General features: G+C 46.3%; 1 protein-coding gene across 1 annotated transcript in view; it reads left to right on the forward strand.

The window, feature by feature from the left end:
- The window catches only part of PEX16 (peroxisomal biogenesis factor 16), a 152,976-nt gene that overhangs the window by 64,290 nt on the left and 66,496 nt on the right, over positions 1 to 22,190 (forward strand). The window contains exons 2-4 of the mRNA XM_068259908.1: positions 681 to 716; positions 1,789 to 1,865; positions 9,981 to 10,114. Of these exons, the coding sequence (XP_068116009.1) occupies positions 681 to 716; positions 1,789 to 1,865; positions 9,981 to 10,114 (247 nt within the window). The remainder of the gene's footprint in view (positions 1 to 680; positions 717 to 1,788; positions 1,866 to 9,980; positions 10,115 to 22,190) is intronic.

Raw genomic sequence — 22,190 nt, forward strand, 5'->3', positions numbered from 1 at the left:
GTCCTGCAGTGTGTGCAGGTATTGGTTTTGTTTTACTCCTGGCGGGAATTGTATGTACTCTGCACAGTACTGTGTAACAGGATGACAACCCTGTATAAATATGACAGATCGCAGTGTTCCCTAACACTGACACCATTCTGTGGTCCAACACTCTGTCCTTGTCATTTCTCCTGCCTTGCTGGCCTGTCTTCCATCTTCCTTCTGGTGTCCACTAATAAGCAGCGTTACGGCTCCTGGGTAGAGAACATCTCAGGGCTTAAAGGACACCTGAAGGGAGAGGGATATGGAGGCTGACATATTTATTTCACACACATTGCCTGGCTGTCCTGCTGATCCTCTGCCTCTAATATTTAGCCACAGCCCCTGAACAAGCATGCCGATCAGGTGCTCTGGCTGAAGGGTGACTGTAATAGCTGCATGCTTGTTTCAGGTGTGTGAGTCAGACACTACTGCAGTCAAAGAGATCAGCAGGAGTGCCAGGCAACTGGTAAATATGGCAGCCTCCAGATCCCTCTCACTACATTTGTGCTTTAAGCTGTGTCCTGATTAGTTGGTTACATCTGCTATATTGCCTAGTGCTATAGATGATGCTAGTTTATAAACTAGCATATTAATTAATGTACTGTTGCCATTTTCAGTGTGTTCATATCTAGTCTAACATTACTTCTTCTCTCCTGTAGGAAAATTCTCAGATTCCCACGAGCTGTCAGAACTGAGTAAGTACAACCTCGCTTCTTGAAAGTGTTACTGTGCTTAAAATGTCATAAAGTGGGGCTCCAATCTGTAATGGAAAGTACCCACTTTATAACACCCCCCAGTATGTACAGTTTTAGTTATTCCTTTTGTGTCTATGCTGATAGTGAACTAGCTGTAGTGTGTGCTGGTTTACGTTAGCTCCAGTATGTACAGTATAAGTTGTTACTCTGTGCCTGTACTGATAGTAAACTAGCTGCAGTGTGTGCTGATCCCTGCTACCTCCAGTATGTACAGTATAAGCTGTTACTCTGTGCCTGTACTGACAGTAAACTAGCTGCAGTGTGTGCTGATCTCTGCTGCCTCCAGTATGTACAGTATAAGCTGTTACTCTGTGCCTGTACTGATAGTAAACTAGCTGCAGTGTGTGCTGATCTCTGCTACCCCCAGTATGTACAGTATAAGCTGTTACTCTGGGCCTGTACTGATAGTAATCTAGCTGCAGTGTGTGCTGATCTCTGCTACCCCCAGTATGTACAGTATAAGCTGTTACTCTGGGCCTGTACTGATAGTAATCTAGCTGCAGTGTGTGCTGATCTCTGCTACCTCCAGTATGTACAGTATAAGCTGTTGCTCTATGCCTGTACTGATAGTAAACTAGCTGCAGCATGTGCTGATCTCTTCTACCTGCAGTATGTACAGTATAAGCTGTTACTCTGTTCCTGTACTGATAGTAAACTAGCTGCAACGTGTGCTGATCTCTGCAAACCCCAGTATGTACAGTATAAGCTGTTGCTCTATGCCTGTACTGATAGTAAACTAGCTGCAGCGCGTGCTGATCTCTGCTCCCTCCAGTATGTACAGTATAAGTTGTTACTCTGTGCCTGTACTGATAGTAAACTAGCTGCAGCATGTGCTGATCTCTGCTCCCTCCAGTATCTACAGTATAAGCTGTTGCTCTATGCCTGTACTGATAGTAAACTAGCTGCAGTGCAATGCAGAGAGATGGGCTGTGTATAGCGGTGTCTATGCTGGAGATGGGGTGAGGCTGGTGGCATCTTTTGGTGTTTAATCCTCTTGTCTTCTGTTTTCAAGTTTACTCGGCGTCCAATCTTCTGGCTTTACTGAATGATGGAATCTTGAGAAAAGAGTTGCTGAAGCCTCCGCCCACCGTAAGTACTTTATAGCGCCCTCCTATTGTGCACATGACTGGTCTGTGAATGGCTTTACAGTCCAATTACAGCGAGCTGCTTCATCCCGCTGTGCAGTGGCCTATAAAGGGCTTAACCAGACAATGATCTTAAAGTGTACCCGAGGTGACATGTGACATGATGAGATAAACATGTGTATGTACAGTACTAAACATATTAATAACCAGGGTGTTTTACTTTTTTTATTTTGCTGCCTGAAAGAGTTAATTTTTAAGGCTGGAAATGACAGCTTCTGTCTTGTCAGAACCTTGTCAGGAATATAGTAAACGTCACTGATAAGCAAATTACAACCATAAAAGTTTATTATGGCAAAATACATTTTCTACATATTTCTGAGAGTAGATGGAGAGAGAAAGGGTTAATATAGTTCATGTATTTTCATTTAGGGACACTTAATAGACTGCAACCGAGCAGAGAAAACAAAACATTCAACCTACTTTCTAAATGTTTAAATATAAAATAAAATCCTGGGATGTCTTAAAAAGTCATTTTTTAGGAGTAGGAGGATAAATATAATTGTTTATCTCATCAGTTTAATTTCACCTCGGGTTCACTTTAAGCCTAAGGGCTGGTTCAGTCGGGCGGTAAATGCTGGGTTTTCAGCGGGCGACCACAGCAACATGATTAAGGCCTGGAACCCACTACAAAACGCTATCGCTAATTGCAATCGCTAGCGTTTTGTATGAGCAGTTTGTAAGCTATTTAATGAGCGTTTTAGGGAGCACTTTTAAAAAGTGTATCAATTTGCCAGCGGTTGTGTAGCGATTAGCGATTTAAAGTCTGATTGGTCCTTTCAATTAATTTTCATTTTGTTACAGTGTGCAGTAACTTCAAAACGCTTGCAAAATCGCTCCGTGCAGGTTTTGATGAGCGATTACGCCAGCGATTACATACTTAACATTGAAACGTTAACGCTCCCAAAATGCTGCATTTCCTGCGTTTGTGATTTTTCTAATCGCTCCAGTGGAAGTTGCCCCATCCATTTACATTAGCTGAGCGTTTCTACAAAACGCTAGCGTTTTCAAACTCTCAAAATATCGCCCTTGTGGGTTCCAGCCCTGAAAGTGATCAACCTCTGTTCCACTCAAATTTAATGGAAGCTCTTTTTTAAATGACGGGTAGGGCCCTTTTCCGCTAGCAATCACAATCACAAACGCCAGCCATTGCCATTTTTCATTAATTTTGTATTGCGATTTTCCTTTGCATTGCATTATCCCTCATAAAATCGCTCCAGAAAGCGACTGCGATTTCTAAATCGAATCACTATAGTGGAAAATACTTCTCATGATTTCTTTGATAAAGTAGCAACCCTGGCGATCTAAAAATCACTAGCGATTTGCGATTTTTGGGATTCAGCTGTGTAGTGGAAAAAGGCCGTACAGCCGTTTGCATCACTCGCGTAAACGCCATGGTAGATCTGCAGTCTAGTCTCGTCTTAATACAGCTGCATTTGTGCAGACCGGTGCCTTCCTAGGGGACTCAGAACGCAATGCGATGGCGAAACGACAGAAACGAATGCAAAGTGATGCTCCATAGCAAGAAATGGAGCCGTCCTGCCAGCCGCCTGTGTGAACCAGCACTGAAGATGCCCACTAACGATCCAGTCTCCAGAACGATTGACCGTCCATTGTGATCAACCGGAAAATAATTTGGATTGGAATTTCATAGAGCAGCACCATTACGGTATCGGTTTGATCGTACAGACGATCCTTCCGGAGATTGTACCAGCAATGGGCACCTTCAAGGTGGCCACACACAATACAATTAAGTGATCCTATTTTACGGCAATTCAATAAAAATTTGGTTGTAAAGAAAAATTCAAAGATTTTTTTTTTTCATTCATTCCAGAAGTCTGATCGAATTTCCCGTTTTTCTTTGATAAAAGAAGATTGGGATTGTTGGATTTTTCTGATCAGTTTATATGAAAACTGAATGGTGTAGGGTAGTTTGTCAATCTCTTCATGTACATAATTAGGTGAAATTTGAACGTGTGTGTGGTACATTGGTCAGATTTTTTTTAAATTGTTTCCATCAGTCAGAAAAATGTATTGCAGTTTTTAAACTGAAAATATTTACAGTGAAAATTCTATGGTGTGTGACCACCTAGCTAGTTTTCCATCGCTCAGTACTGTAAAGGCAGCCATACGCTGTACAATTGTTTTTCCGAAGAAGGCATTTAATTGAAGTGGATGTAAAGCGGACCTGAACTCAGAACTTCCTCTCTGCTCTAAAATATAAGCAACAGCTTAATAACCTTTTTAAAAAAATACATTTCTTTGTTACAGCTGATAGAAATTTTGCAATGTGTCTACTTCCTGCTTTCATGGAAGCAGACATAGGGTTAACATCCTGTGTTTACAAATGAGCTGCTCTGCTGAGGCATTCCTGAGTTGACACCGCTGAGAGATCAAATTACAATCTGTGATTAGTCACAGATGGGGGGGAAATAGGCAGAATAAACTCTCTAAATACATACAGGGTGCATTTCTCTGTTTTTCCTTCTGTCCTGTGCAAGAGTTCAGCTCCATTTTAAATTCCCGGAGCTGTATGAGCATGCACCAGTGTTGGGGATGTCTCAGGCACACATAAGCTATGTCTGTATCTGTATTGCTGGATGCCCTGATTGTACAGAGTTTTGAACGTCTTGTGTATCTATGCTCCCCACTATTTGTTTTGTAAGGTGTTGGCACAATATAAATCTATATATATAAAATCGTGTGTGTGTGTGTGTGTGTGTGTGTGTGTGTGTGTGTGTGTGTGTGTGTGTGTGTGTGTGTGTGTGTGTGTGTGTGTGTGTGTGTGTGTGTGTGTGTGTGTGTGTGTGTGTGTGTGTGTGTGTGTGTGTGTGTGTGTGTGTGTGTGTGTGTGTGTGTGTGTGTGTGTGTGTGTGTGTGTGTGTGTGTGTGTGTGTGTGTGTGTGTGTGTGTGTGTGTGTGTGTGTGTGTGTGTGTGTGTGTGTGTGTGTGTGTGTGTGTGTGTGTGTGTGTGTGTGTGTGTGTGTGTGTGTGTGTGTGTGTGTGTGTGTGTGTGTGTGTGTGTGTGTGTGTGTGTGTGTGTGTGTGTGTGTGTGTGTGTGTGTGTGTGTGTGTGTGTGTGTGTGTGTGTGTGTGTGTGTGTGTGTGTGTGTGTGTGTGTGTGTGTGTGTGTGTGTGTGTGTGTGTGTGTGTGTGTGTGTGTGTGTGTGTGTGTGTGTGTGTGTGTGTGTGTGTGTGTGTGTGTGTGTGTGTGTGTGTGTGTGTGTGTGTGTGTGTGTGTGTGTGTGTGTGTGTGTGTGTGTGTGTGTGTGTGTGTGTGTGTGTGTGTGTGTGTGTGTGTGTGTGTGTGTGTGTGTGTGTGTGTGTGTGTGTGTGTGTGTGTGTGTGTGTGTGTGTGTGTGTGTGTGTGTGTGTGTGTGTGTGTGTGTGTGTGTGTGTGTGTGTGTGTGTGTGTGTGTGTGTGTGTGTGTGTGTGTGTGTGTGTGTGTGTGTGTGTGTGTGTGTGTGTGTGTGTGTGTGTGTGTGTGTGTGTGTGTGTGTGTGTGTGTGTGTGTGTGTGTGTGTGTGTGTGTGTGTGTGTGTGTGTGTGTGTGTGTGTGTGTGTGTGTGTGTGTGTGTGTGTGTGTGTGTGTGTGTGTGTGTGTGTGTGTGTGTGTGTGTGTGTGTGTGTGTGTGTGTGTGTGTGTGTGTGTGTGTGTGTGTGTGTGTGTGTGTGTGTGTGTGTGTGTGTGTGTGTGTGTGTGTGTGTGTGTGTGTGTGTGTGTGTGTGTGTGTGTGTGTGTGTGTGTGTGTGTGTGTGTGTGTGTGTGTGTGTCGCGATCACTCGAATACCCCTTGACCGCTTTGAACGAAACTTGGTACACAGATCCCTTACTACCTGGGATGATAGGTTCTGGAGGTCTCGCGTCCCCCCTGCACACCTGGGCGGAGCTACAAACAGCAAATCAGATTTCACCTATTCAAGTCAATGGAAAAAATGTAAAAGGCTGCCATTCTCACAGTAATCAAGCCAGAGTCCCCACACTTGGCACAGTTGGTCACTTGGTGACTGAGGTTACAAATCCAGGAAAAGCGGGCGGAGCATAAAACAGCCAATCAAAATTCAGCCATTCATTTTAAATGGGAAAATGTAAACTGCAGCCATTCTTACACTGTTAATCGCAGGGTTCTCAAACTTGCCACAGTTGGTCACTGGGTGAATGAGATTAAGATTTTGGAAAGTGGGTGGAGCCTACAACAGCCAATCAAAATTCACCTATTGCATTTAAAAGGGAATATTTAAACTGCTGCCATTCTTACACTGTTTATGACAGAGGCTTCAGACTTGCTGCAGTCAGTCATTGGGTGACTGGGGTCCAAATTCACTAAAGGGGCGGGGCCACAAACAGCCAATCAGATTTCTTTGCTGGATAAACTGCTTCCATTCACACATTTTTGATGCCAGGAACCTGAAAGCTCACAAAATTGGTCATTGAGTGACTGTGTGACAAGGTTACACAAAGTGGGTGGAGCCAAAAACAAATTTTACAGGGAAAATATAAACTGCAGCCATTCTTACACTGTTAATGGCAGGGTTGTCAAACTTTGCACAGTTGGTCATTAGGTGAATGAGATTAAGATTTTGGAAAGTGGGTGGAGCCTACAACAGCCAATCAAAATTCAACTTTTGATTTTCAAAGGGAATATTTAAACTGCAACCATTCTTATACTGTTAATAGCAGATGCCTCAAACCTGGTACAGCTGGTCACTGGGAGACTGTGGTTCAAATTCAGAAAGGGGCGGAGCTACAAACAGCCAATCAGATATACAAAGTATTGATACCAAGGACCCCAAAGCTGATAAACTTGGTAATTTAGTGACTATATGTCAAGGTTACAAAAAGTGGGCGGTGCAAGAAACTTATTTTTTTACATGGCAGGGTTCCCAAACTTGACACAATTGGCCACTGAGTGCCTGGGATTATTATTCAGAAATGTGGGTGGAGCCTACAACAGCCAATCAAAATTCACCTATTGATTTTCATGGGGAATATTTACATTGCTACCATTCTTACACTGTTAATGGCAGAGGCCTCAAACCTGATATAGTCAGTAATTGGGTGACTGGGGACCAAATTCACTAAAGGCGGTGGAGCCACAAACAGCCAATCAGATTTGTTAGATTGATTTCAGCCATTCTGTTGTTGGCAGGGTTCTCAAACTTGACACAGTTGGCCACTGGGTGACTAGGATTAATATTCAGGAAAGTGAGTGGAGTGTACAGCAGCCAATCAAAATTCATCTTTTGATTTTCAAGGGGAATATTTACATTGCTGCCATTCTTGCACTGTTAATGGCACAGATTATTATACAGAAAAGTGGGTGGAGCCTACAAAAAGCCAATCAAAATTCACCTGTTGATTTTCAAAGGGAATATTAAAATTGCTGCCATTCTTGCACTATTAATGGCACAATCCTCAAACCTGATACAGTTGGTCATTGGGTCACTGGGGTTCAAATTCAGAAAAGGGGATAGAGCAGGCATGGGCAAACTTGGCCCTCCAGCTGTTGAGGAACTACAAGTCCCACAATGCATTGCAGGAGTCTGACAGCCACAGTCATGGCTCATAAAGGCAAATGCATTGTGGGATTTGTAGTTCCTTAACAGCTGGAGGGCCAAGTTTGCCCATGCCTGGGATAGAGCCACAAACAGCCAATCAGATGTGTTTCATTTCACTGGGAAAATACAAATTATTGATGCCAAGGACCCAAAGCTCACAAACATGGTCATTGAGTGACTGTGTGTCCAGTTTACAAAAAGTGGGCAGAGCCAAAAACAAATTTCACTGGAAAATGTAAACTGCAGCCCTTCTTCACTGTTAATGGCAGGGATCTCAAACTTTGCCAAGATGGTCACTGGGTGACTAAGATTAATTTTCAGGGAAGTGGGTGGAACCTATAATAGCCAATCAAAATTCACCTGTTGATTTTCAAAGGGAAAATCCCCCCCCATGGAGCCAGGCATAGGTGCCCACAGTACAGGTTGTACAGGTTAGCTACGTAGGTGCCTCCAGTATAGGGTAGCCTGTATAGTTGCCACCAGTGTGGGTTAGATAGGTAGGTGCTCCCAGTATAGTTTAGATAGGTAGGTGCCCGCAGTATAGGTTCGATAGGTAGGTTCCCGCAGTATAGTTTAGATAGGTAGGTTCCCGCAGTATAGGTTTGATAGGTAGGTTCCCCCAGTATGGGTTCGATAGGTAGGTTCCCCCAGTATGGGTTATATAGGTAGGTTCCGGCAGTATAGGATAGTTAGGTAGGTTCCCGGCGTATAGCTTGGCTAGGTAGGTTCCCGCAGTATAGGTTAGTTAGGTAGGTTCCCGCAGTATAGGTTAGTTAGGTAGGTTCCCGCAGTATAGGTTAGTTAGGTAGGTTCCCGCAGTATAGGTTAGTTAGGTAGGTAGGTTCCTGCAGTTTAGGTTAAATAGGTAGGTTCCTGCAGTTTAGATTAGCTAGGTAGGTTCCTGCAGTTTAGGTTAGTTAGGTAGGTGCCCCGCAATATAGGTGTTAGGTAGGATCCCGCAGTTTAGGTTAGTTAGGTATGGGCGGCATGAGTTGGGCGCAGGAGCGGGGGGAGCGGACATAATAGTAATAACTCACCTGCTTCCGCCGAACCCGCGCTGCTTCAATGTCCTTCCTTTCCCGGCATCTATCTAATTAGTAACAGCGCTTCCTGTGATGACATGCGGTACGTCATCACAGGGGGTGTTGTTACCAGGCGACAGACGCCGGGAGAGGAAAGATATTGAAACTGTGGGGGAACGGATGAAGAAGGTGAGTTATAACTATTATGGCCGTTCCCCCGCTCCGGCGCCCCCCCCCCCCCCCTCCTGCAGCACAATAAAGCGCCCCGGGCGATTGCACGTATCGCACGCCCATAGAAACGGGGCTGTAGCAGATGCCTCAAACCTGCTATAGTTGGTCATTGGGTGACTGGGGTTCAAATGTTGGAGAGTGGCGCAGCCGCTAACAGCCAATCTGATTTGTTTAATTTCTATGGGAATATACAAATTATTGATGCCAAAGACCCCAAAGCTCACAAACTTGGTCATTGAGTGTTTGTGCATTAGGGTTAGTAAAAGTGGGCGGAGCCAAAACCGGTCAAATACATACACGGGCGGGCAGTTCCAGGTCATTAGTGGGTGGAGACAAATACAAATTTCACTGGGAAAATGTCTATTGCAGCCATTCTTACACTGTTAATGGCAGGGTTCTCAAACGTTGCACAGTTGGTCACTGGGTGACTGGGTTAAATATTCAGAAAAGTGGGTGGAGCCTACAAAAGTGAATCAAACTTCACCTATTGCTTCTCAAGGGGAATATTTAATTGCTGCCATTCTTGCACTGTTAATGGCACAGGCCTTAAACCTGCTACAGTTGGTCATTGGGTGACTGGGGTTCAAATTCAGAAAAGAGGGTGGAGCCACAAACAGCCAATCAGATTTTTTTCATTTCAATGCAAATTATTGATTCCAAAGACCGCAAAGCCCACAAACTTGGTTATTGAGTAATTGTGTGTTAGGGTTAGAAAAAGTGGGCGGAGCCAACACTAGCCAAATACATACCCGGGCAACGCCGGGCAATCAGCTAGTAATTATAATAAAAGGACAAATTTCAGTTGTTGTTTGTACTCTGTGATAAGGAGGGTCAACTTTATGCTAATAATTCTGAGTGGATGCTAATTCTATGCAAATATTTGCAGTTTAGAAATAGACAAATCCCATAACAGCTTCTGCATTTCATTGGTCGGTTTCAAAGCTGCATAACATTTAAATTGGCTCAGAATTTTGATCATCTCATTGACCCTCCTTAGTCTGTCTGTATATTGCCTGTGGGATGCTGCCCTCACTAGGGGTTGATCAATAAGATGCAAACATTTCCAGGCTCATGCAGATTTATGCAAATATATGCAGCTTGAAAATGGACCAATCAATTTAAACCTGGGTGGGACTTGAATGGTCCTTTTTTTTCAAGCTGCATATATTTGCATAAAAATTGGAAACATTTGCATCTCATTGATCATACCTAGTCTTCACCCTCTCCATCCTTCTGTCCCTCGTTGCAGGACGGACCCCGGCAGCGTCTTCTCAATTGGCTGGGCGTCTTGGAAAGTCTCGAGGTCTTCCTGGAAATCGGGGCAGCGCGGGTGTGGGGCGATCGGACGAGGTGGGCCGCCATACTGCTCATTCAGCTGCTCAAGTAAGTACTGGTCTTCTTGCTAGAACTTGCACATTTGAAAACAATTTTTTTTTCTTATACTTTATTTCCCTCCCTCTACTCACTTGTTTAGTTGACCCCAACCCTTTGTGACCTTATGTACTTGATGTCTCTGTCAGTCACGGCTTCTTTCAGCTGTTGCATAGGCGTGTTCATAGGTATCGGTTGAATAGGGCGCCTGAGCTGCCTGTATGAAAAGGGCGCCGCCATAGACATCAATGTTATTTCTGGAAATATGGGCTACAAGGTGTAGAAAAGGGCGCCCGAGTTTTGATATAGGCTACAAGCGGGCTCCCCTTTGTAGCCCATATTTTTTCGGCTACAGTAGGGCTCCCCTTTGTAGCCCGTATTTTTTCCGGCTACAAGGTTTTCGGCTACAGTAGGGTGCCCCTTTGTAGCCCATATTTTTTCCGGCTACAAGGTTTTCGGCAACAGCAAGGTGCCCCTTTGTAGCCCATATTATTGCCTTTTTTGTATCCGAAGTTTTGATATGGGCTACAAGCACTGGAAGCCGAATTATTTCATTCCCCCACGATCCATGACGGCCTGGAGGGGGAATAGTAATTAACACATCCCTGAGTTTTTTTTCTAGCCGAAGTTTTTATATGGGCTACACCAGGCGCCTTTTTTTGTAGCCGAGGTTGGTATATATGGGCTCCACCCTTTTTTACCGGCGCCCTTTTCATATAAACCCGTGTTCATAATTTCACATATGTCGTATATCCATCCATCTTCTTTGCTCTCAATTTTTCCAAGCATGAAGGATTTCTCCAAAGAATCTGGTCTCATCAATATGTGACCCAATTTGAGTTTTAATAGTAGTATCAGCCCTTCTAGTCAGATGCATATCTGGAAGTGTGCATGCATGGCACGTGTCCCAGGTGACCTCCCTCTTCAAACAGGGGGGGGGGGGGGCGCAGAGCTGCTGACAGCATTCTTGAGTCTAAGGGAGTAACAATCATCCAGCAGCCTGGCCCGTCTCAGTCTTTGTCATATATCTACATTAGAAGCTATTGAGAGGTGAGCTCTGAACTTTTCCCTCTCTCCCTACCACAGATCATGTCTCAGTCCCCTGAGATAGCAGCAGATGCTCCTGGTCTGGAGGTTACAGGATCTCCCATTCATTCCCCTCTCTGGCATTCACACATTCCTCAGCCTTATCTCAATGTTCTGTTTACTTACATTTATTTATGACACTCTCTACACTTTAACCATTACCCTGTTGGAATATCTGTGGCCAGTTTTAACAACTTCTCTCTTGTACAGTGTACCTCAATACTTAAAATGCATTATATTTCTAGCTCAGTATCTACTGATATAAATAGGTTGTCAGGCTTTTATTATGTTATAATCGTCACTGCAAATGTTTCATTGCTTTCATTCATATGAGAGTGGTGGCTGCCATATTTATTTCCTTTTAAACAGCACTAGTTGCCTGGAAATCCTGCTGATCCTTCTGGTCACTAGGGTCTAAATCACACACCTGAAACATGCATGCAGCTAATCTTATCAGATGTGTTATAGACATTTGATCTGCTTGCTTGTTCAGGGTCTATGGCTTAGGCAGGGATCACACTTGTCCTTCAGTTTTCAGCTCGTGTTTTTCTGCGTACGTTTTCTGCACACCAAGTGTGTTTCTATGCAGAAATTTTTCACAACAGCTAATGTAATTGATACAGAAGATTGACACAAAATGAGAAGAATTATCATGCAGAATGTCAGTTTGTTTTTCTGTGCAAGAAAAACACATTATGTGGGATCTAGCTCTTTGATTAACATGAGTTCTTCTCTGCAGAAAATGCGTATGAAAATAGTCAGGTATGTGGAGGATCAGAAGGATAGCCTCATTTATTTCGTAGTGACTGTTACATTCTGGTGTGGGTGTGTGTGTGTGTGTGTGTGTGTGTGTGTGTGTGTGTGTGTGTGTGTGTGTGTGTGTGTGTGTGTGTGTGTGGGGGGGGGGGGGGGGCGCACAATTTTAGTATTTGCCATGGGCGCTGTCTTACCTAGATACGCCACTGCTTTTAGTGAACACTCTGCCCTTATTTCTGTAAGTAGTGACTGGCTAGATAATCTGGCAGTCCAGGGAACTCTCGGTAGCTTTGTCCACACCCACAATGCAAAAGCATCAATTTTTCTACGCATGACCTTATTTATAGTCCAACCTGCACAGCCGTACGTATTGGGAAGACCATAGCTCTAACCATCCTGATCTTTGTTGCTAAAATGTGACATCTCTATCCTTTACTGTCTTGTCCAAACTTCCCATGGCGTTCCTTCCAAGCAACAAGCATCTCATAGCTGCAGTCGCCATCTGCAGAGAACTTTGATTCCCAGGAAGATAAAATCTGTTATAATTTCTGCTGTTTTCCATCTATTTGCAGATGGTTCATGGGAGCAGATGATACGTTTTCTTGATGTTAAAGAAAACCTGTAATGAAGAAAAAGTCCCCTGGGGGTACTTACCTTGTGAGGGGGAAGCCTGTGGATCCTAACGAGGCTTCCCCCGTTCTTCTCTGTCCCTCTGTTATCCAGCTGCAGCCCCCCAAAGTGCGGCGATGTAAATATTTACCTCCCGGGATCCAGCGCAGGTGTACTAGCGGATCTCCCTTCGGGATAAGGCAGAAATAGCCGGACCCGATCGATCCATTCTACTGCACAGGCACGAGTCCTCTTGCGCCTGCGCAGTAGAGTGGATACGATCGGGTTCAGCTATTTCCGCCTTACCCCAAGGAAGAGCTGCTACTGCGCCTGCGCTGGATCCCGGCAATGTAAAGAAATCAGCGCTTGTCTGGGGAGGATTTCGGGAGTCTTCGGGGGAGCCAGCGCTGGACTGCCTGCAGCTACAGGGTTGGGGAAAGCCTCATTGGGACCCTAAGGCGTACCCCTCCCCAGTGGATTTTGTTTTTTTTCATTAAGCAGTAGACCAGTTTTGGCACTTTCTTGTTTGACACTCATGAAAAGGGCTCTTTAATTCTTCCTCAGTTTCAGCCGTCAGAGTAGTGGTATCAGCATATCTTAGATTGTTAATATTCCCGCCAGCTATTTTCATTCCAGCATGTGACTTGTCCAAACCAGCTTTCCGCATTACATATTCAGCATATCTCACTAATATTATAAATGGGAAAGTTCGGATGTTTGGATGTTTGTTACTCGATCACGCAGCAATGGCTGAACAGATTTGAATGAAATTTGGCACACACATAGTACATACGTAGTATTACCTGGAATAACATATAGGATACTTTTCATCCCCATAACCAAAAAGTGGGTGGAAACAAATACAAATTTCACTGGGAAAATGTAAATTGCAGCCATTCTTAAGGTGGTCACACACCATACAATTTTTTAAATATCTGTTCAATTTAAGAATTGCAATAATTTTTATTGACTGTAACATTTCAAAAATCTGACCAATGTACCACACACCTATGTTACATTTTTCCCCAATTATGATAAAAATGATTGGAAACTCTGAGAAAATTGCTTGGGTGTGCATATTAATAAATTGACAATCTAACACACACCATACAATCTTTAGAAAGATTGAAGAAAAGTATCTGTCCCGGATCGATTAAAATCAAAGAAAACGGGAAATCCGATGGGATTTTGTCGAATGAAAAAAAAAAGCTTTCGATTTTTTTTTTCGGGAGATCCGATCGTTTTTATCGAATTGCCGTAAAATTGGATCATTTTATTGTATCGTGTGTGGCCACCTTTACACTGTTAATGGTAGGGTTCTCAAACTTTACACAGTTGGTCACTGGGTGACTGGTATTAATATTCAGAAAAGTGGGTGGGGCCTACAAAAGCCAATCAAATTTCACCTATTGATATTCAAGGGGAATATTTAATTGCTGCCATTCTTGCACTGTTAATGGCACAAGCCTCAAAATTGGTACAGATGGTCATTGGGTGACTGGGATTCAAATTCAGAAAAGGGGGTGGAGCCACAAACAGCCAATCAGATTTGTTTCATTTCAATGCAAATTATTGATGCCAAAGACTTCAAAGCTCACAAACTTGGTCATTGAGTAATTGTGTGTTAGGGTTAGAAAAAGAGGGCGGAGACAACACCAGCCAAATACATAACTGGGGAACGCCGGGTCATCAGCTAGTGAGTTAAATAAAGAAACAATATGCAACTTGTCACAGTCCTTTGCCAACTGTGAACAAGCAGTTATTTTATACTCTGTTCTATAGCTGTTTACACACTTGAGATAAAAGTCTTTGGAACATGAAAGATCAGAGGCCAATTTAACCCCCTTCCACTTAGTGCAGTCTGTTCTTCAGCTGAGGACAGTTTGCAAATCTTTGCAAACTGAGGAATTTATCTGTCGCAGAGGCTTGTCGGGGAGGTTTGAAAGACTGATCTTTCTAAAGATGCTGTGCATATGCAAAAATCAGTACCTGCAAAAGACCTGAAAAATGCTTTCATACTCTATTTACTTGCTTCTTTTTCACGCATGCCTGTGCACACAAAGAAATATCTGGAGATCGCATACACACCTCGCTTAATGTCCAGTCGTCTGCAAATCAGATCTGATGGATCTGAAAGATTGAGAGACAAAAATCTTTCGTCTGGATCTTTTGTGAACTTTTATACTGAGGCTATCTGCAGATTATCTTCAATCTTTTATTTTTCAAATACTTTTATTTCATGTTTGTGGCCATACATCAGGCGACTTGGCAGCTGATCGACCATCCAATTCATTTATTATAATCGAATTGGATGAAAATCATTGCCGCCAAGTGCAGGCCCGACCGACAAAGCGACCAATTTCGGTACAGAAATTGGTCGCTTTGTCTATCGCGCATGCGGCAAGATGTCGGGCCGAAGTTGCTTGGTCGGGTGCGCGGCGGTACGGCGGTGATTTCCAGAACAAGCGACGAGACGATAAAACCCCCGCCGCAATGTATAAATGTGCCCCACATGTGCATTTATAAGTTACCTGTCCTGTTCGGCCTCCGCGCGGTGTCCGTAACCTGCGGGCGGCTATTAGTACACGCTACTGGCGCCTAGCGTCTGACATCTGATGTTATGCGCCAACGTCAGACGCTATGCGCCAGTAGCGTGTACTGATAGCCACCCGGAGGTTACGGGACTCCGCGCGGAGGCTGCAACAGTATAGGTAACTTTTATAAATGCACATGTGGGGAATATTATATATTGGGGGGCATCAGCTGTGCGGATGCGGCGGGCTCAGCCAATTCCCTGAAAATTTCATGCTGAAATCGGACGGGAAATGCTCTGTAGTGTACAAAATGACAAATGTATCTCTTATTGCATTCGATTAGAGATAAATTTGTCTTTGTGGATTCTGCCCATAATCGTCAGGTGTATGGCCACCTTTTAGTATTCAAAATTGGGCGGCCGTCATTCTACATGGAGGTGGAAAAATTGGCCAGTCATTTGCAGATTAAAATTGGATGTGTGTATGGACCTTAACTGTTGCTTCTTGGTTTGCATATAGATTCCTCCAAATTCAAATGAGATGGCCTGGTATCTGCATTCCCATGAGAATCTGCCACAGTCTGAACCAAACAAAACTGTCTATCTCACCTACTGCATATAGGTTTCCACCAACTACAATGTAGGAGCAGCCACTTTTGCAGATCAAGACAAACAAATTTTCAAAATCAAGGCAGCTGCTCAGGGATTTAACCAATCAATGTAAACCTTTATTCAATTATCAAAAAGCTGAAAAATGGATCCAATTCCCTAAAAACACTTAAAAACCCCTGTGGAGCGCTCCTCACACATGGCCAATCACACACCACCCATACCTCACCCACACTGGTACCGGTACCACATACTCCGGATTTTCTTCAGATCTGCCACAGTCTATCATGATCTCCACAGTCACATACTTCTGAATAGTCAAGAAAGCCAAAGCAGCCTTTCTTCTGGAATTCCCTTGCTTTCTCTATCCATGGAATGTTGGCAATATGGTCCCTGGTGCCTCTCCCTTTTCTGCAACCAGCTTGTATATCCGTCAGTTCCATATATTGCTGCCGTCTGGCTTGTAGAATTTTCAGCATTACCTTGCTAGAATGAGATAGAAGTGCAGTTGTCGGATAATCTGAGCTCTCTCTGGCATTGGCCTTTTTAGGATTGGAATGTAAACTGACCTTTTCCAGTCCAGCAGCCACTCTTTTGCCAACAGCATCCTCAGGCTGGGTTCTCATATGACATAGCGTGAAAAAGTAGCGTTTTAGGATGGTGTGTTTGCAATTTTCTATTGCGTTTTTGGTGCGTTTTGCATTTTTTTTTTTTTTTTTTTATGCAGATGAGGTTGTCATGCATTTTGCGTGCGTTTTAATGCATTTGCGGTTCGCTAATGTAAAACGCATATGCATTTTGTGTGCGTTTTTTTTTTCAATATAAATTATGCAAATCACTAGGAAGACAACAGGAAGCGGAAAACACATCAAAGATATTTTTTTTGTTTGTTTTTTTAATCAAAAACACATTAAAAGACGCATGCAAAACGCACTGCATATGTGTTACCGCAGCCTTTCATTATGCAAGTTTTGGCAGCCAGCCTGCATAATATGCAACACTACCAGTGTCTGCAGAACGCTTACTGTAAATCGCAAGTGTAACGCTTGTACTTCTGCGCCCCATAGACTAACATTGCTGCATGAAAGGCTGCGATTCCCGCTCTGCTAGCGTTTCTGCCATGTGTGCGCCCGGCCTCATGCAAGCTACTGACCTATGTGCAAGTGTAACGCTGGTCCTTCTGCGCCCCATAGACTAACATTGCTGCATGAAAGGCTGCGATTCCCGCTCCGCTAGCGTTTCTGCCATGTGTGCGCCCGGCCTCATGCAAGCTACTGACCTATGTGCAAGTGTAACGCTGGTACTTCTGCGCCCCATAGACTAACATTGCTGCATGAAAGGCTGCGATTCCCGCTCCGCTAGCGTTTCTGCCATGTGTGCGCCCGGCCTCATGCAAGCTACTGACCTATGTGCAAGTGTAACGCTGGTACTTCTGCGCCCCATAGACTAACATTGCTGCATGAAAGGCTGCGATTCCCGCTCCGCTAGCGTTTCTGCCATGTGTGCACCCGGCCTCATGCAAGCTACTGACCTATGTGCAAGTGTAACGCTGGTACTTCTGCGCCCCATAGACTAACATTGCTGCATGAAAGGCTGCGATTCCCGCTCTGCTAGCGTTTCTGCCATGTGTGCGCCCGGCCTCATGCAAGCTACTGACCTATGTGCAAGTGTAACGCTGGTCCTTCTGCGCCCCATAGACTAACATTGCTGCATGAAATGCAGCGTTTCCTGCTCCGCTAGCGTTTCTGCCATGTGTGCACCCGGCCTCATGCAAGCTACTGACCTATGTGCAAGTGTAACGCTGGTACTTCTGCGCCCCATAGACTAACATTGCTGCATGAAAGGCTGCGATTCCCGCTCTGCTAGCGTTTCTGCCATGTGTGCGCCCGGCCTCATGCAAGCTACTGACCTATGTGCAAGTGTAACGCTGGTACTTCTGCGCCCCATAGACTAACATTGCTGCATGAAAGGCTGCGATTCCCGCTCTGCTAGCGTTTCTGCCATGTGTGCGCCCGGCCTCATGCAAGCTACTGACCTATGTGCAAGTGTAACGCTGGTACTTCTGCGCCCCATAGACTAACATTGCTGCATGAAAGGCTGCGATTCCCGCTCTGCTAGCGTTTCTGCCATGTGTGCGCCCGGCCTCATGCAAGCTACTGACCTATGTGCAAGTGTAACGCTGGTCCTTCTGCGCCCCATAGACTAACATTGCTGCATGAAAGGCTGCGATTCCCGCTCCGCTAGCGTTTCTGCCATGTGTGCGCCCGGCCTCATGCAAGCTACTGACCTATGTGCAAGTGCAAAGCTGGTCCTTCTGCGCCCCATAGACTAACATTGCTGCATGAAAGGCTGCGATTCCCGATCTGCTAGCGTTTCTGCCATGTGTGCACCCGGCCTCATGCAAGCTACTGACCTATGTGCAAGTGTAACGCTGGTACTTCTGCGCCCCATAGACTAACATTGCTGCATGAAAGGCTGCGATTCCCGCTCTGCTAGCGTTTCTGCCATGTGTGCACCCGGCCTCATGCAAGCTACTGACCTATGTGCAAGTGTAACGCTGGTACTTCTGCGCCCCATAGACTAACATTGCTGCATGAAAGGCTGCGATTCCCGCTCCGCTAGCGTTTCTGCCATGTGTGCACCCGGCCTCATGCAAGCTACTGACCTATGTGCAAGTGTAACGCTGGTCCTTCTGCGCCCCATAGACTAACATTGCTGCATGAAAGGCTGCGATTCCCGCTCTGCTAGCGTTTCTGCCATGTGTGCACCTGGCCTCATGCAAGCTACTGACCTATGTGCAAGTGTAACGCTGGTACTTCTGCGCCCCATAGACTAACATTGCTGCATGAAAGGCTGCGATTCCCGCTCCGCTAGCGTTTCTGCCATGTGTGCGCCCGGCCTCATGCAAGCTACTGACCTATGTGCAAGTGTAACGCTGGTACTTCTGCGCCCCATAGACTAACATTGCTGCATGAAAGGCTGCGATTTCCGCTCCGCTAGCGTTTCTGCCATGTGTGCGCCCGGCCTCATGCAAGCTACTGACCTATGTGCAAGTGTAACGCTGGTCCTTCTGCGCCCCATAGACTAACATTGCTGCATGAAATGCAGCGTTTCCTGCTCCGCTAGCGTTTCTGCCATGTGTGCACCCGGCCTCATGCAAGCTACTGACCTATGTGCAAGTGTAACGCTGGTCCTTCTGCGCCCCATAGACTAACATTGCTGCATGAAAGGCTGCGATTCCCGCTCTGCTAGCGTTTCTGCCATGTGTGCGCCCGGCCTCATGCAAGCTACTGACCTATGTGCAAGTGTAACGCTGGTACTTCTGCGCCCCATAGACTAACATTGCTGCATGAAAGGCTGCGATTCCTGCTCTGCTAGCGTTTCTGCCATGTGTGCACCCGGCCTCATGCAAGCTACTGACCTATGTGCAAGTGTAACGCTGGTACTTCTGCGTCCCATAGACTAACATTGCTGCATGAAAGGCTGCGTTTCCCGCTCCGCTAGCGTTTCTGCCATGTGTGCGCCCGGCCTCATGCAAGCTACTGACCTATGTGCAAGTGTAACGCTGGTACTTCTGCGTCCCATAGACTAACATTGCTGCATGAAAGGCTGCGTTTCCCGCTCTGCTAGCGTTTCTGCCATGTGTGCGCCCGGCCTCATGCAAGCTACTGACCTATGTGCAAGTGTAACGCTGGTACTTCTGCGCCCCATAGACTAACATTGCTGCATGAAAGGCTGCGATTCCTGCTCTGCTAGCGTTTCTGCCATGTGTGCGCCCGGCCTCATGCAAGCTACTGACCTATGTGCAAGTGTAACGCTGGTACTTCTGCGCCCCATAGACTAACATTGCTGCATGAAAGGCTGCGATTCCCGCTCTGCTAGCGTTTCTGCCATGTGTGCGCCCGGCCTCATGCAAGCTACTGACCTATGTGCAAGTGTAACGCTGGTACTTCTGCGCCCCATAGACTAACATTGCTGCATGAAAGGCTGCGATTCCTGCTCTGCTAGCGTTTCTGCCATGTGTGCGCCCGGCCTCATGCAAGCTACTGACCTATGTGCAAGTGTAACGCTGGTCCTTCTGCGCCCCATAGACTAACATTGCTGCATGAAAGGCTGCGATTCCCGCTCTGCTAGCGTTTCTGCCATGTGTGCACCCGGCCTCATGCAAGCTACTGACCTATGTGCAAGTGTAACGCTGGTCCTTCTGCGCCCCATAGACTAACATTGCTGCATGAAAGGCTGCGATTCCCGCTCCGCTAGCGTTTCTGCCATGTGTGCGCCCGGCCTCATGCAAGCTACTGACCTATGTGCAAGTGTAACGCTGGTACTTCTGCGTCCCATAGACTAACATTGCTGCATGAAAGGCTGCGATTCCCGCTCTGCTAGCGTTTCTGCCATGTGTGCGCCCGGCCTCATGCAAGCTACTGACCTATGTGCAAGTGTAACGCTGGTACTTCTGCGCCCCATAGACTAACATTGCTGCATGAAAGGCTGCGATTCCCGCTCTGCTAGCGTTTCTGCCATGTGTGCACCCGGCCTCATGCAAGCTACTGACCTATGTGCAAGTGTAACGCTGGTCCTTCTGCGCCCCATAGACTAACATTGCTGCATGAAAGGCTGCGATTCCCGCTCTGCTAGCGTTTCTGCCATGTGTGCGCCCGGCCTCATGCAAGCTACTGACCTATGTGCAAGTGTAACGCTGGTCCTTCTGCGCCCCATAGACTAACATTGCTGCATGAAAGGCTGCGATTCCCGCTCTGCTAGCGTTTCTGCCATGTGTGCGCCCGGCCTTATGCAAGCTACTGACCTATGTGCAAGTGTAACGCTGGTACTTCTGCGCCCCATAGACTAACATTGCTGCATGAAACGCTGCGATTCCCGCTCTGCTAGCGTTTCTGCCATGTGTGCGCCCGGCCTTATGCAAGCTACTGACCTATGTGCAAGTGTAACGCTGGTACTTCTGCGCCCCATAGACTAACATTGCTGCATGAAAGGCTGCGATTCCCGCTCCGCTAGCGTTTCTGCCATGTGTGCGCCCGGCCTCATGCAAGCTACTGACCTATGTGCAAGTGTAACGCTGGTACTTCTGCGCCCCATAGACTAACATTGCTGCATGAAAGGCTGCGATTCCCGCTCTGCTAGCGTTTCTGCCATGTGTGCGCCCGGCCTTATGCAAGCTACTGACCTATGTGCAAGTGTAACGCTGGTACTTCTGCGCCCCATAGACTAACATTGCTGCATGAAACGCTGCGATTCCCGCTCTGCTAGCGTTTCTGCCATGTGTGCGCCCGGCCTTATGCAAGCTACTGACCTATGTGCAAGTGTAACGCTGGTACTTCTGCGCCCCATAGACTAACATTGCTGCATGAAAGGCTGCGATTCCCGCTCCGCTAGCGTTTCTGCCATGTGTGCGCCCGGCCTCATGCAAGCTACTGACCTATGTGCAAGTGTAACGCTGGTACTTCTGCGCCCCATAGACTAACATTGCTGCATGAAAGGCTGCGATTCCTGCTCTGCTAGCGTTTCTGCCATGTGTGCGCCCGGCCTCATGCAAGCTACTGACCTATGTGCAAGTGTAACGCTGGTCCTTCTGCGCCCCATAGACTAACATTGCTGCATGAAAGGCTGCGATTCCCGCTCTGCTAGCGTTTCTGCCATGTGTGCACCCGGCCTCATGCAAGCTACTGACCTATGTGCAAGTGTAACGCTGGTCCTTCTGCGCCCCATAGACTAACATTGCTGCATGAAAGGCTGCGATTCCCGCTCCGCTAGCGTTTCTGCCATGTGTGCGCCCGGCCTCATGCAAGCTACTGACCTATGTGCAAGTGTAACGCTGGTACTTCTGCGTCCCATAGACTAACATTGCTGCATGAAAGGCTGCGATTCCCGCTCTGCTAGCGTTTCTGCCATGTGTGCGCCCGGCCTCATGCAAGCTACTGACCTATGTGCAAGTGTAACGCTGGTACTTCTGCGCCCCATAGACTAACATTGCTGCATGAAAGGCTGCGATTCCCGCTCTGCTAGCGTTTCTGCCATGTGTGCACCCGGCCTCATGCAAGCTACTGACCTATGTGCAAGTGTAACGCTGGTCCTTCTGCGCCCCATAGACTAACATTGCTGCATGAAAGGCTGCGATTCCCGCTCTGCTAGCGTTTCTGCCATGTGTGCGCCCGGCCTCATGCAAGCTACTGACCTATGTGCAAGTGTAACGCTGGTCCTTCTGCGCCCCATAGACTAACATTGCTGCATGAAAGGCTGCGATTCCCGCTCTGCTAGCGTTTCTGCCATGTGTGCGCCCGGCCTTATGCAAGCTACTGACCTATGTGCAAGTGTAACGCTGGTACTTCTGCGCCCCATAGACTAACATTGCTGCATGAAACGCTGCGATTCCCGCTCTGCTAGCGTTTCTGCCATGTGTGCGCCCGGCCTTATGCAAGCTACTGACCTATGTGCAAGTGTAACGCTGGTACTTCTGCGCCCCATAGACTAACATTG

The sequence above is a fragment of the Hyperolius riggenbachi genome, chromosome 11 (assembly GCF_040937935.1).
Source record: "Hyperolius riggenbachi isolate aHypRig1 chromosome 11, aHypRig1.pri, whole genome shotgun sequence".
Classification (NCBI taxonomy): domain Eukaryota; kingdom Metazoa; phylum Chordata; class Amphibia; order Anura; family Hyperoliidae; genus Hyperolius; species Hyperolius riggenbachi.